General features: G+C 42.6%; 1 protein-coding gene across 3 annotated transcripts in view; it reads right to left on the bottom strand.

Moving 5' to 3' along the window:
- Window positions 1-2,730: 2,730 nt before the first annotated feature.
- Window positions 2,731-12,838, bottom strand: part of Tdrd5 (tudor domain containing 5) — a 43,659-nt gene continuing 33,551 nt past the window's right edge. For 2 of the 3 annotated variants that reach the window (XM_085688064.2, XM_048421302.3), the window contains exons 15-18: window positions 9,931-10,110; window positions 9,407-9,550; window positions 7,131-7,341; window positions 2,731-3,238 (exon numbers count right to left, since the gene is read on the bottom strand). In XM_085688064.2, coding sequence (XP_085544190.2) covers window positions 2,958-3,238; window positions 7,131-7,341; window positions 9,407-9,550; window positions 9,931-10,110 — 816 coding nt within the window. In that variant the 3' untranslated portion in view covers window positions 2,731-2,957. The remainder of the gene's footprint in view (window positions 3,239-7,130; window positions 7,342-9,406; window positions 9,551-9,930; window positions 10,111-12,838) is intronic. The other variant, XM_085688066.2, reaches the window with a different exon arrangement.

Genomic DNA, 12,838 nt, shown 5'->3' with positions numbered 1-12,838 from the left:
TCTGTACTCTATCTCTTTAAAGACTTCACCCTTTTTTTAAGGCATCAACTTTATCCTCTAGATTCTTTTTCTTCTATCTCCCAAGCCTACTATACACTCATCCAACACTGTGACCCATTTAGAGGTCTTTTATGTCTGAATCTGTCCTATTGTGAATTTGTAATTCTTTACTATCCAGGAGCATTTTTGCTTCGCAGTTTTAAATCGCTAAGCACTTAAGAATCTAAACTGTGACATTCCTAGGTCAAAACAGGTACTGTGGGCTTGCCCCGCCCAGTCTAACATGGTGGAGCTGCTTGTGACTCTAAATCAGTTGTGCCTCTGAGCTGCAGAGCAGCAGGCTGCTCTGATGTTGGCTCCACCTTTCTCCAATTTCAAAATGGTGAATGTACCATTTCTGCTAGCTCTGGGGCCATCAGGTAGGAGCCTCACTCAGCGTTTTAACTCTGAGACTGAGTGTGTGGCATAGAAACTCTTTCTGAGTTACAGTCAAATCAGCCATGCAGAGCACTGCATAGCCTGAAAACATCTCTCTGTATGGTGGCGGGAATCCGCCATGCTCTCCTGCCTACCCAAGCCTGATTCCGCTGTCTGCCCAGGCAGGAAGAGCTGAGCCACAGGCATGGTCTCAGCTACTTTCTTCCCGACCAGAAATGCTCCATAGCTGGAGTTTGCACCAGCGGCAGGACCCAGGAAGCCTTGTTTTAAAATGGCACAGCCTTTTTCTACCGCTATTGCTGAATTGGGAAAATTTCTCTGCAGCACCCCACCAACAAACAGCAAAAAGCTGTGTTAAGCTCTTTTTTCTACGTTCAAAATTAAGCTCTCTCAGGTTTTTAAGTGAATTTTTAACTGGCCACGTTGGGCCGCCAATCTGTTGTAAAGAGGGCGCAGCAAGCTGCTTCCTGCCACCCGGTTCCCGGCTAGTTTACACCCAAAATATTTACACGAAAACTGTATTCACTTAAACACTGCCTGGCCCATTATTTCTAGCCTCATATTGGCTCTCACATCTTAATTAACCCATTTCTAATATGCTGCATGTCAACACGAGCTCATGGCTTACCGGGATAGATTCAGCATGTCTGACCTGGCAGCTTCATGGCGGACAGCTCTCTCTCTGACCCTGCTTTCTTTCTCCCAGCATTCTGTTCTGTCTACTCCACCTAAGCTGCTTTCCTATCAAAAGGCCTAGGCAGTTTAATCAATGAGTGTAACACATAGAAGACCCTCCTACACCAGTGTAGAGAACTATTGTCTAGCACAGTGATCTGTAAGTTTTTCCTAAACAAATTACCCTTTGTTATTCATAATTCTGAACTAGTGTGGGATTATTTTGTGACTTCCGCCACCAGATATTCAGCAGTCTAGATGGTGCTAGGCATGTAGCTGGCCATTTCCAAAAAGGATGAAATGCAAAGCTTTAGCAGCTAAATTTAACTTGGAGGGTATAGCAATAGCTGGTTTCAGCTTATAAACCAGCTGTCAAACTTAAAGTCCATCAGTTTAGCTTTAGTAGAGCTCTTCCCAGCAGATGGTTGCTACCATAGAGGCAGCCAGTTTCACTGACTAAATGTGGACTTGCCTTCAGCCTTTCTATGACAGAGTGCTTCTATGTCATAAGAGTCACCTGGTCTTCAGAAACTCAGAATTGCAGTTTCAAAGGAGGAAATTCGATGTGGTGGTTTGATTAAGAATGACCCCAATAGGCTCATGTTTGAATACTTAGAACTGTTTGAGAGATTCAGAGGGATGGTCTTGTTAGAGGAAGTGTGTCACTGGAGATGAGCTTTGACATTTCAAAAGCCTATGCCATGCCCAGTCTGTCTCTGCTTCCTGTCATGATGATTGACACCCTCTCAGACTGGAAGCAAGCTTTCAATTAAATGTTTCTTTTGTATGAGCTGCCTTGTCAGGTCTCTTCACAGCAATAAACCAGCAACAAAGACAGAAGTTGGTGAGAGGCCTGTTCAAGCTATTTGTCAAAGGAATAAAGCAGTTAAACTCTCTGAAGTGGGATTTAATGGATCATCCAAACAGGAACATGGAACATGGAAGACAGGCTGAGGGTGGTGTGGACTGTGCAGGCCCAGTTCGAGGTTTCAGAAGGAAAGAATATTACTGGCTGGTCTAGAAATCATTCTTATAATATTTGGTTGTAAGAATGTGGCTGCATTTTACTCTGTCCTAAGAATATGCCTGAGGTTAAATTGAAGAGTTTTGGATTACTGTTGTTGGCAGAGATTTTAAGGCAGCCTAGTGTTGACTGTGTTATTAGTGATCACCCTTATGAAGATCTATGGTGAAAAAGGAGCCAGAGGGTCAAAGAAATAAAAAATGTACACTTTAAGCATAAAAAACACCAGGAAATGTAATGTAGAAGTTCCAGTGCTCAAGGAGATAAAATGTTTCAAGAAAAGCCTGACACTAAAGGGAATAAAGGGAGTACTGATCTCTTGGGCAAGCCCCACCCAGCTATCCCTGCTATTTGTGATATGAGAAGGTTCTAGGGATTTCCCAAGCTTAACCAGCAACTTGAGAGTTTATGCAAATGTAATCACAGGGGGGCTAACAAGCAGGAGAAGGTGGTAGCTTCAGCCCCGTTGGTCTGGATTTAGAGTTAGGATGTTGCTGTCAGGTTTACAGCAGGAGAATCCGTGCCTGGACAGCTGGCTACTGTGTGATAGAGATGTGAAAATACTGTTCTGGTTAAATATAGACCACAAAAGATTATTTTTTCAATTTTCCTTTATCAGTCATGATATATACAAGAAAAACTCAGAAACATATACACAAACTCCTTTAAATTCCTTCATTAAAACAAAGGTGAGCCAAACCATTTGAAATGAAGTAAAATCATGAAAAAAATAAAATTAACACAAAGTATCAATATGATCAGTTAGCAAAACAAAGCTAGCCAATGGTCACATAGAAAGACCAGCGGTCCCTACCCAACGCTACTTCACTTCATCTTTCTCTGCCTCTTGTCCCTCCGGCTTCCATCCTTTCACACTGGGGTACCAGTGCAGGGGGCTCCGGGACATGGCTAACCGTGCAGCCGCTCCCAAGACAGCCGTGGCTGTACTTCGAGGTAGGTAGAGCTTCTGAGAAATCTGGTGCTGGGGGGACAAAATGAAAGACAGCTGGTCTATGGCTCCTTGACTCTTGTCCTTGACCACCGTGTCAGCATGGCTACTAGAAATATCTTCATTCTTTAGGCTCCCTGGAGAGCTTTCCACTAAAAGAGAAAAAACAAAAGAATCCTTTCAAGAAGTTCTCCAACTCACTGCCTGCATCTCCCAGTGCAGTTCTTCACCAACGCGCGTCTCACAGCCTTCCCTGACTGACAGCCATCACCAGTCAGAAAACCAGGTTCGGAAGGAAGGAAATCCTGCATTAGCATAGAATAAACACTGAGCAGGTTGAGGGCAAGAGAGGAAGGGACATGAGCGAGGAAAGGAAGGCTTCCTTTTAGGAATGTCAGAAAATGAACTGGATGAAGCTCAAATCCCTGGGAGAAGCCCAGAGCTCCCTTATTTTTCCCCCAGCACACAATAGAACGATACTCTACAGGCATTCTCTGTGCCAAGCGGTTTTGATTCCAAGTCTATGCCAGTGTCAGAGCAAAGCTATAAATGACAACTTAGTAACAAGTGCCTCGGGTGTTGCTTTCTGTCATTAGAACCACTGGAGCTTTACAGCCACCCAGGTGTCTGATAACCAAGGCTGGAGATGTTACACATTCTTACATGGACGCGCTAGACCCGCGCCAGCTCTTTTCCACTGGAGACCTCCTTTTGCCTGAGAGTTTTAAAGGGCCCTGCTATATAAAATAGGCATATAAATAAAATGTTTACTGATAATAAGTTGATTCGTAAAACATCTTTGGTATATACACAATTTTACTGATTATTAAAAACAAAATTAAATATAATGTTAATATGATAGATGTACTTACTTTTTACACCAAGGGTTGAGTAATTTGATACGCCTGAGTATTTGATACTACAAGGACATAAAACATCTTCAATGTATTACAAAATGACAGAAATGTTTTAGACCATTTCAGAAATTGCTGGAAATCCTACCCTAATCCTAAAGGCAAAATTCATTTGATTTTTTAAAAAAATGAAACTTGTTAGTAACTCAAACATTCTAATGCAATCCAAAGAACACACTAATTTTATACTTAGGAGTAACAATGGGAACAGAGTAAATGAAAGCCTTTATTTTCTGTAATTAAACCATTATGTTGTATTTGTTTTTGTTTGAATACAGGTTATCACATCGTACCTTCTAGCTCTGGAACTCACTCTGGAGAACTGATCCTCCTGCCTTGTCTTCCACGTGCTGGATTATGGTTTGTGCAGTTTTCTGGAGTGCCTGAGCTTGAACCAGGGCTTTCTGCATGCTAGGCAAGCACACTGTTAGCTGAGCTACAGCCAGCTCCTAGCCCTCACTTTTTTTGGTAAACCATTATGTTTCTATAAGAGCAGAAAACTCGGTGCAATAAAAACACTGCAATTACTAACAAGCTTATCTCAATTCTGCACCAAGGTGTTTCAGTAAAGTTTGTTGGCCAGGTCCTACTGCACGGTGCATTGGCGTGCACAGTGCCGCGCACAGGAATGAGGGCTGCAGTGAAGCGGTGTGTGGCAGCACGTGGGAGTGCGCCACACACACCTGGATTCACTAAGCGTGTGAATTGAGGGGCTGAGCACTCACTGGCTGCTCTTCCAGAGGACCTAAGGTCAGTTATCAGCACCCACATGGCAGCTCATACAACCGTGGTCCCATGAGATCCAATCCCCTTTGAGGGTGTGCTTTTATATAATGCAGACAGTATACCCACATACCATAAATAAATTCTAAAAATGTTTTAATTGAATTTTGATTGTTGTGTGTTCACAGCCTTTGGCTACTGTACATTTTTTACCCCCTCACAACCTTAAGAAGCTAAACCAGTGCTACCCACAGTGGGATCCAACTGTGAGAGAAGAATTGTTTGGGGCAGAGAACCAACCTGGCTTTATTCCACAAACTTCTGCTTTTGTGGGACACGTGGGTACCTGTAATCTCAGCACTAGGGAGAATAAGGAGGTTAGTAAATTCCAGATCAGTCTGAACTACGTGGCAATCAGTCCAGCATGGGTCATAGAGCAAGGAAGACTGTCTTTAAAACCCTGCTTAAAAAATTCAGAACTTAAGTCTGTTCAGTTTAACGTCCCGCACAAGCTGCTGTTGTGCTGTCTCCAAACACAGTTCAGTATCTTCAGAGAAAGGCAAGCACAATCCAGCCTTCCGATCACTGTGTGCTAAGCACATAAACACGATACATTATCCCTGGTACTTGTGGTTTTGCCAAGAGAAAAAGACAAATATATGAAAGGAAGGATACATGATTCCACAGAGAGCTGCAGTGTTGAGCGGGAAGCATGAGACTGGACGAGCACGAACAGCGACTTCTGCTGTGGGAGGGGTCCTAAGAGCACACTAGAGGTGGGACCAAGGCTGAGAAAAGTTACCACCACCACCACCACCCCAGTCCCTAACAAAGACAGAAGGAAGGAATCCAGACAAGATCCAAAGAAGCAAATTCTGACATGGAATCAGGAGAAAATAACAGATACTAAGAAGACACAGGTGATAAGCTTCAAAAAGAATCACAAGATAAATGTATTACAACAGATTCTGGGACACTTAATATAGATAAGAAGAAAGAAAAATGTAAGCGTATTAAAACAGATTCTGGGACACTTAATATAGATAAGAAGAAAGAAAAATGTAAGCGTATTAAAACAGATTCTGGGACACTTAATATAGATAAGAAAGAAAAATGTAAGCATGATGGGAAATAACTGGAAAATAAAGACTCCAAACAAAAATGAGATGAAGAATAGAGTATCTGAGATCCAAGTCCACATTGGGACACTTGGGGCACAGGACAGGCGCTACCCACAGAGAGCAAAACTGAGAATAACACACTATCAACGAACTACAGAACGATGGCCTCGTCATGTGCGATCGAGTCTAAGTACTCACGGGAAACTAGCCTCAGCATTTAAACACTGCCAGCTCTGTGGTTTTACAGTGCCATTTAACTCTTGTCTACAACTGTTTTTGTAGTACAGAATGATCATAAGCCCGCAACAATGAAATGTGTATATTCGGGGTACCAGGGACCACTCAAGAGCCTTGTGAATGGCATACAAACTACTACTCAGCCACTGTAGAACCCTCATTTAACCCTTGAAATACAGGGCACCAGAAAAGATGAATATGTCAGTAAATAAAGTGCTTTCTTATTTTTTAATTTTTTTTAAAAAAAACTTTATATAAAGAAGAAAGAATCGATTATGGGAATGTAATATGAAAAGCAAAATATATAACAGGATAGGATGAGAAATGCATACTATTCTATGGGTTTTTTTTTAGTATAAATATATCCATTTAAAGATATAATAACATATAAGCACAGAAAAGATGGCTAGTATGGGAAGCAGAATGATCCAAATTGGTTACAACAGCCTTATGCATTTCACTAGATTGGCAAATTTAAAAAAAAAAATTCAATAGCATCTGGAGGCTAGGATGTGGAGCAATTGCGAATTCCATAGCTCGCTGGGAGGCACGTGAATGATACATGCACTTTGGAACATATTTTGGTAGTTTAAAAAGCTACGCATGCAATGAACAGAGGCCCAAGAAAAATCACTTCCAAATAATAGCCAACAGAAGCAAAATTCTGTAATAAAGGAAAGAAGCCAGTTATGCAAACCACATACTGTGTAGTCTAGAGACGGCAAAGTGACGGGCATTGCTGAGGGAGGGACTGGCCGCAAAGGCAAAGGAAACTTTTCAGGCTAAAGGAAATAGGACTGAACATATTTACCAAAACTCAAAGAACCATGTCCTTGAAGCTTTACAATTATATAAAGTCCCTCCAAAAAGTGTAAGCAAGGAAGAAAGTGGCAAAGTTAAAGAGAACTGAGCTCCAAACTAAGATGAGAACTTGGAGTAAATGCTGGTACCCGTCATCTTCCGAGGTATGTTCTCAAGAGATGGAGGTTTTAGCAGCATGGCAAACTTTCTACTTGACAGCTGAGCATGCGCAGGATATGCAAACCTACCAGAGCCAGAATGGGTTCCTGGAGAGTCGAGCCCTGCAGGAGCTGAGCTGGGTACTGTCGAGGACAGCAGGTTGTGCTTGGGTTGAGTCTGAATGCTGACAGGCTCAGACTGGTTTCCTTCTACCGGCGGCTGTGACTTGATAAGAGAGATGTAGAACTCTTCCAGTTTGGGCAGTGTGGAAGAGTCCAAAGGGCTCTGTGAATCTGCTTGCTGCAAAATAGAAACAGGCAAATGCATGAAAATTAATGTGTGCTTACTATATGCCAAACACAACCTTATAGAATATCTTCACTATTGTGGTGGCTCAAATAAGGCAGGCCACAGAGGCACAGACAGACAGACACACACACACGGTCCCCAGCTGATGAGCTGTCAGGGAAGAATTAGTAGGTATGGTGTTGTTGGAGTAGGTGTGGGCTTGTTGGATGAGTTGTGTCACTGGGATTGAACTCTGAAGTTTCAAAAGCCCATACCAGACCTAGCGTGTGTGTGTCTCTGCCGCAAATGAGGATGCGACCCTCTCTGATACTTTTCCAGTGCCATGCCTACCTGTGCACTGCTGTGCTCCCTGCCATGCCGATAACGTACCAATCCTCTGAAACTGTAAGCAAGCCCCCAGTTAAATGTTTTCTTATAAGAGCTACCGTAGTCGTGGTATTTCATCATAGCAACAAAACAGAGACTAGGACAGCTACGTAGGCAACTTAATCTATGTCTCTCTTTCCTCATTTAAAATGGTGCTAACAGTACTTCTTAAGAAAAAGTAAATGGGGCTGGAGAGATGGCTCAGCAGTTAAGAGCACTGGCTGCTCTTCCACAGGTCCGGAGTTCAATTCCCGGCAACCACATGGTGGCTCACAACCATCTGCTATGAGATCTGGTGCTCTCTTCTGGCATGTAGGTATACATGCAGAGCACTCGTATATAAAACATAAATAAATAAAAAGCAAACGTATTCTTCTTTGGTTATTAAAAAAAAAGAAAAGAAAAATTAAATGACCAGGGAGGTGCATAAAATGCTCACAACAGCGGCCGTACATAGTGAGCTCTTAAGCCCTGTGAGCAGTGTTATCTTTACTAGTGAGAAGGATCACAGTGTCAAGAGCTAAACCCAGACATCTGACTCTAGGACAGAACTCTGAATTACTATGAAGTTCACAACTCCTTGCAGATGGGGAAATTAACTGTCATTAATTGAAACGGCCCAGAGTATGGTTACCAAGTCCCAGGAGATTCAGATATAGCTGGTTTACAAATGCGGACTTCTTGGTGTGGAGGTGTAAGCTATAAACATGTCAGTGAGACTTCCAGCTCTAGTCATGGCAGCCTCCATCTCACTGCATTGGAAACATTGGAAAAATTAGATTTTATAATATTTCAAAGTCCTGGGAACAAGCAGTCAGGGGAACTGCCAGAAAATGAAATGGGTTTCGTAGGTACCAGAGCCTTTTTAACTAAGGCATTCTCCAGTCAGGAACGGGGTTGAGGTCCAAACAGAAGTTGCTGTCTTAAGGGCAAGCGAGTAGATCCTGAGTCTGATAAGGCATCCAGACCTTGGTAGACACATCCCAGAGAAAAGGATGGGAGAACAATCCAACATTCTGCTCACAACTCTCAAGTTATCTGCCAAGCCCACAAAGTTGCAAATCATCAAGTGAAGAGTCGATGTAAACCCGCAGAGGTGCGCAGCTGGCAGGCTAGAAGACAGAATGGAGTCCGAGCCTCACCCAGGTGGACATCTGGCGTTGCCAAAGGTCTCCGGAGTAAAGTCAAAGGGGAGCTTGGAGCAAGAATGAATGTGAGCTCAAACTGCCCCAGTCAGCTTTGTCAACTGACAGCCGGGAGCAGTGGTTCTCAACCTGTGGGTCGAGACCCCTTTGGGGGTCAAAAGACCCATTCACAGGGGTTGCCTAAGACCATCAGAAAACAGATATTCACATTATGATTCATAGCTAGAGCAAAATTACAGTTATGAAGTTACAATGAAATTTATGTATTTATTTACATAATGAATTACAATGAAATAATATCATGGTTGGGGCCACCACACCATGAGAACTGTATTAAAGGCTGCGAGCATAGGGAGACAGAACCGCTCGCTACTCTATCACCACCCAGAGGAAAGCCTCGCCCGAAGACCTGCTTCACCAGATGGGCTATGGGTGACCGTCTTGATTAACTGATGCAGAAGGCAGAAGGGCATGCATTAGCCACAGTTTCTAAGAATGAAAGTGATTAATTACGTACTGGTCACAGTAATGCTAATTAGATTTACCTTTTGAATTCTGGTTGTGCCAGTACTTTTGTCTTGAGCAATGGGGTCTTCTGGAGTTTGAATTCCTCCTTTCATGTCATTTGCAAGGCCTCCGGGCTGCCATGAGTCATCCCATTTATCATTAGATGCAGAAAAATACCAATCCTATAAAGAAGAAAATGCAACAATAAATCAAGATACAGTGGCACAAGACATCAAGGTGACGGCAAGGAAGTGACAAGTTTTAAATGACAGAAAGGATGTACAGTTGAAATCTGTCAGTGTGACTTCTCCCCTCGACGTCAGTACTAATCTTCAACATGGGTCTCATGAATTACACACAACCCTGTGGGCTTTAGTGCCTCTCCCCTCTAGGCTTCCTGAGCACCTACTGTTACCTACTTCAAAACAACCCATGTGTTCTTTTGAGCCACAGCCTGACAAATCCTTCTGAATCCCTGCATGTGCGACTTTCTAGAAGCCTGTCTACTGGATTTAAATTTCCTTTGTCAACAGTGATTTGCTGTTTCCCCCCCAAATCTAACCTTTTGTGACATTTCTCCATGTGACTGATACTGTTTCTTCCCAAGACTTGAAGTGAAGAGATGGGAGGCAGGACCTACGCCCTTTCCCATCTTAGCCTGTAGAGGGAGCCAGTTCTCATCCCAAATGTCGTCACCTATGGTCACTGACTCCAGGCATGGCATTCCAGTAGGAATCTCATCCTGGAATTATCAGAAGACAAATAAATACTATTTTTTATATTTCCCCACATAAACACATTTTAATCACTTAAGCGCATATTTTTTCCTGGTTCCCAGTAGACAGAAGTTTAAATACACAAGACATTTAAGGATATGTACATAGTAAAGAGAAGACCCACCTACATTCTGGATGTAGGAAAGCAGACTTCACAACTTATTACGGGATTCTAACTGATCACAGACTTCTGAGTGTATAGTGGGAAATACAGACACAACCAAATATATAAACACAACGGTTCAGGAGTTTTTAAAGTGAAGACTAAAACTTCAGGGTGAGAGGAAAAGGGATAAAAACATGTGCTGGAGACCAGAGTATCTTCTGAAAGGATTTTTGAAAAGTGAAACTGAACGTGGATTAAAATGGAGAAATGAAGGCTTTTGTATGCGTCAGCTTTCCTTCACCCAGACAAAACTGCCAAGAAAAACAATTCAGAAGAAAAGTTTATTCTGACCCATGGGTTTCAGAGTTTTGGTCCGTGGTCACCAATCTCTATAGATGTGGACCAATGAAAGCAGATGCTCATGGCAGTGAGTGCATGTGACAGAGGGGGCTGTTCACTAGTGGTAGAAGAAAACAGGGAAGGGAAGGGAAGGAAAGTAGAGAGCCCACATCCTGAGGTTTCTACTACCTCACACCACCATCATATGTGAGCTACCAAACCTTTAGCTCATGACCTTTGGGGGACATTTCAAATCCAAATTCCCTAAGTTTTATGTCTATATTGTGCAAAAACACATCTTGTCTACATTCAAGGGGCTCCAAAGCCTTAACCGTTCTAGTGTTGCTCAAGTCTCCTCAAAAAATCAAGGCAAACTCTTAGCTGTGAACCCTGTTAACTTAATTTTTTAAGTTAGAGAATCAGAGGCAGGTGGATCTCAGTGAGTCTCAGGCCAGCCAGAGGGATACAGTGAGATCCTGTCTCAAAAATCAAAAACAAAACAAAACAATTATACACTTTATAAAGAAGTAAGTACTACTCCAAATAAGAAATAGGAAAATACCAAGAAAGGACTGTACCAAAGCCCAGCGGGAAATCAGTGACTTCTGTAGCTCCACGTCCAGTGTACAGGGTACAAGGTGGTGGCAACAGGCTTTGCTAACCAAATCCCACTCCCCTGACGAGCTGCAACCCATGTGGCAGCTCGTTGGCGTGTTGATTGGCACCTATGGTCTTTATCTGCTGATATTCCATGTTCCTGCCACCTCTAACTTGCTAAGGGTTCTGCTATGACCTTGGCTGCACTCAGATTAATGCACTGCATTTTAGGGAGCTTCCCACAGGGACTCTGCCACACTGCCCACTTTCCTTTGACATCAGTGAAAGTCCCCATGACTCTGTGACTTAGATTTTGTATGCCATGTGAATGATGTTAGAATCTGATGTCCAAATCTGTCAACAGTGGGGCAGTGGCCAGAGTCATTGAATACCTGGGTGGCTGAACTCTGGAATTCCAAACTCAGGGGCTGGGTCTTTTTTTCAAAGTGAAGTCTTCCAGATGCCCTCAAAGCATCTCCTGATGCAAAGTACTCAACTACTTAAAAAGGTTATGCTTAGAAGTGTTTTGCCTGCATGTATATATGTGTGTCCAGAGGCCAGAAGAGGGCATCGGATACCCTGGAACTGGTGTCAGGCTGGTTGTGAGACACCATGTGGGTGCGAGGACACAAGCTCAGCTCCTCTAGAAGAACAACCGGCACTCTTACCCACTGAGCCATCTCCCCAGACCCAAACTGCATTTTTTATATCTAAATTTTTATTTACTCCACCATACACAATGTTTATTCCACTACACACAAAAAATGGTATCATAGCAAATGTACAGGAAAACATTAGAACACCACCAGGGTCTAACTGGCATCCACAGTGATCGACACACTGACTAATAAGACACAGTGCTGCAGATGAGCTGACCACACCAGCGGTCTAACTGGCATCCACAGAACTTTCCACCCCAAACGGAAAAATATACATTCTCTTCAAATTAGCCAGTAGAGACTCAACCTGTGTTGGCAAAACAAATCTTAACAAATGTCAAGGCCTAAAATTATACAAAGTACACTCTCAGATCATGATACATTACACAGAAAATAACAAGAAAACCTCAAAATGCCTGTAAATTAAACAATTCTAAATAATTCCATAGATCAAGTATTATATTTCCAAAGAAATTTAAAAATATACTAACTGAAAATAACATTCAAATTTGTGTGGCATGGCTAAACTGTACACTGACAGACAATACACACTTATCTTAGGGCAAAAGTCTCAAATCAATGGCTAAACCTCCACCTGAACAACCAGAAAACCAAATGAAGAAGACAAAATAATTACAAAATAAACAAACTTGAACACAGAATGACAATAGACAAAGTTAAGACACAGATAAACTGATTCTAAAGTTTAAAAGAATATTAACAATACTTAAAAATGATAAAATATGAGGCCTCATACTCCCCAATTCTCTCTTACCCAGTATGTGAGAGCAACCTACATGCACATATGTGCACCACACTCATGCCTGTGAAGGTCAGGGAGGCTGTCAGATCCCTGGCACCAGAGTTCCCGAATGCTGTGGCCACCAGATGCTGGGAACTGAACCTGGGTCCTCTGCAAGAGCAGCAAGTGCTCTTAATGGTTAAGCTACCGCCCAGGCCCCACACTACTTGATTTAAAGAGGTTCTACAAAC

Source organism: Myodes glareolus, chromosome 5 (assembly GCF_982192425.1).
Source record: "Myodes glareolus chromosome 5, mMyoGla1.1, whole genome shotgun sequence".
NCBI lineage: Eukaryota > Metazoa > Chordata > Mammalia > Rodentia > Cricetidae > Myodes > Myodes glareolus.
The sequence above is the reverse complement of the archived record's forward strand: the minus strand, read 5'-3'. Positions and strand labels throughout refer to the sequence as shown.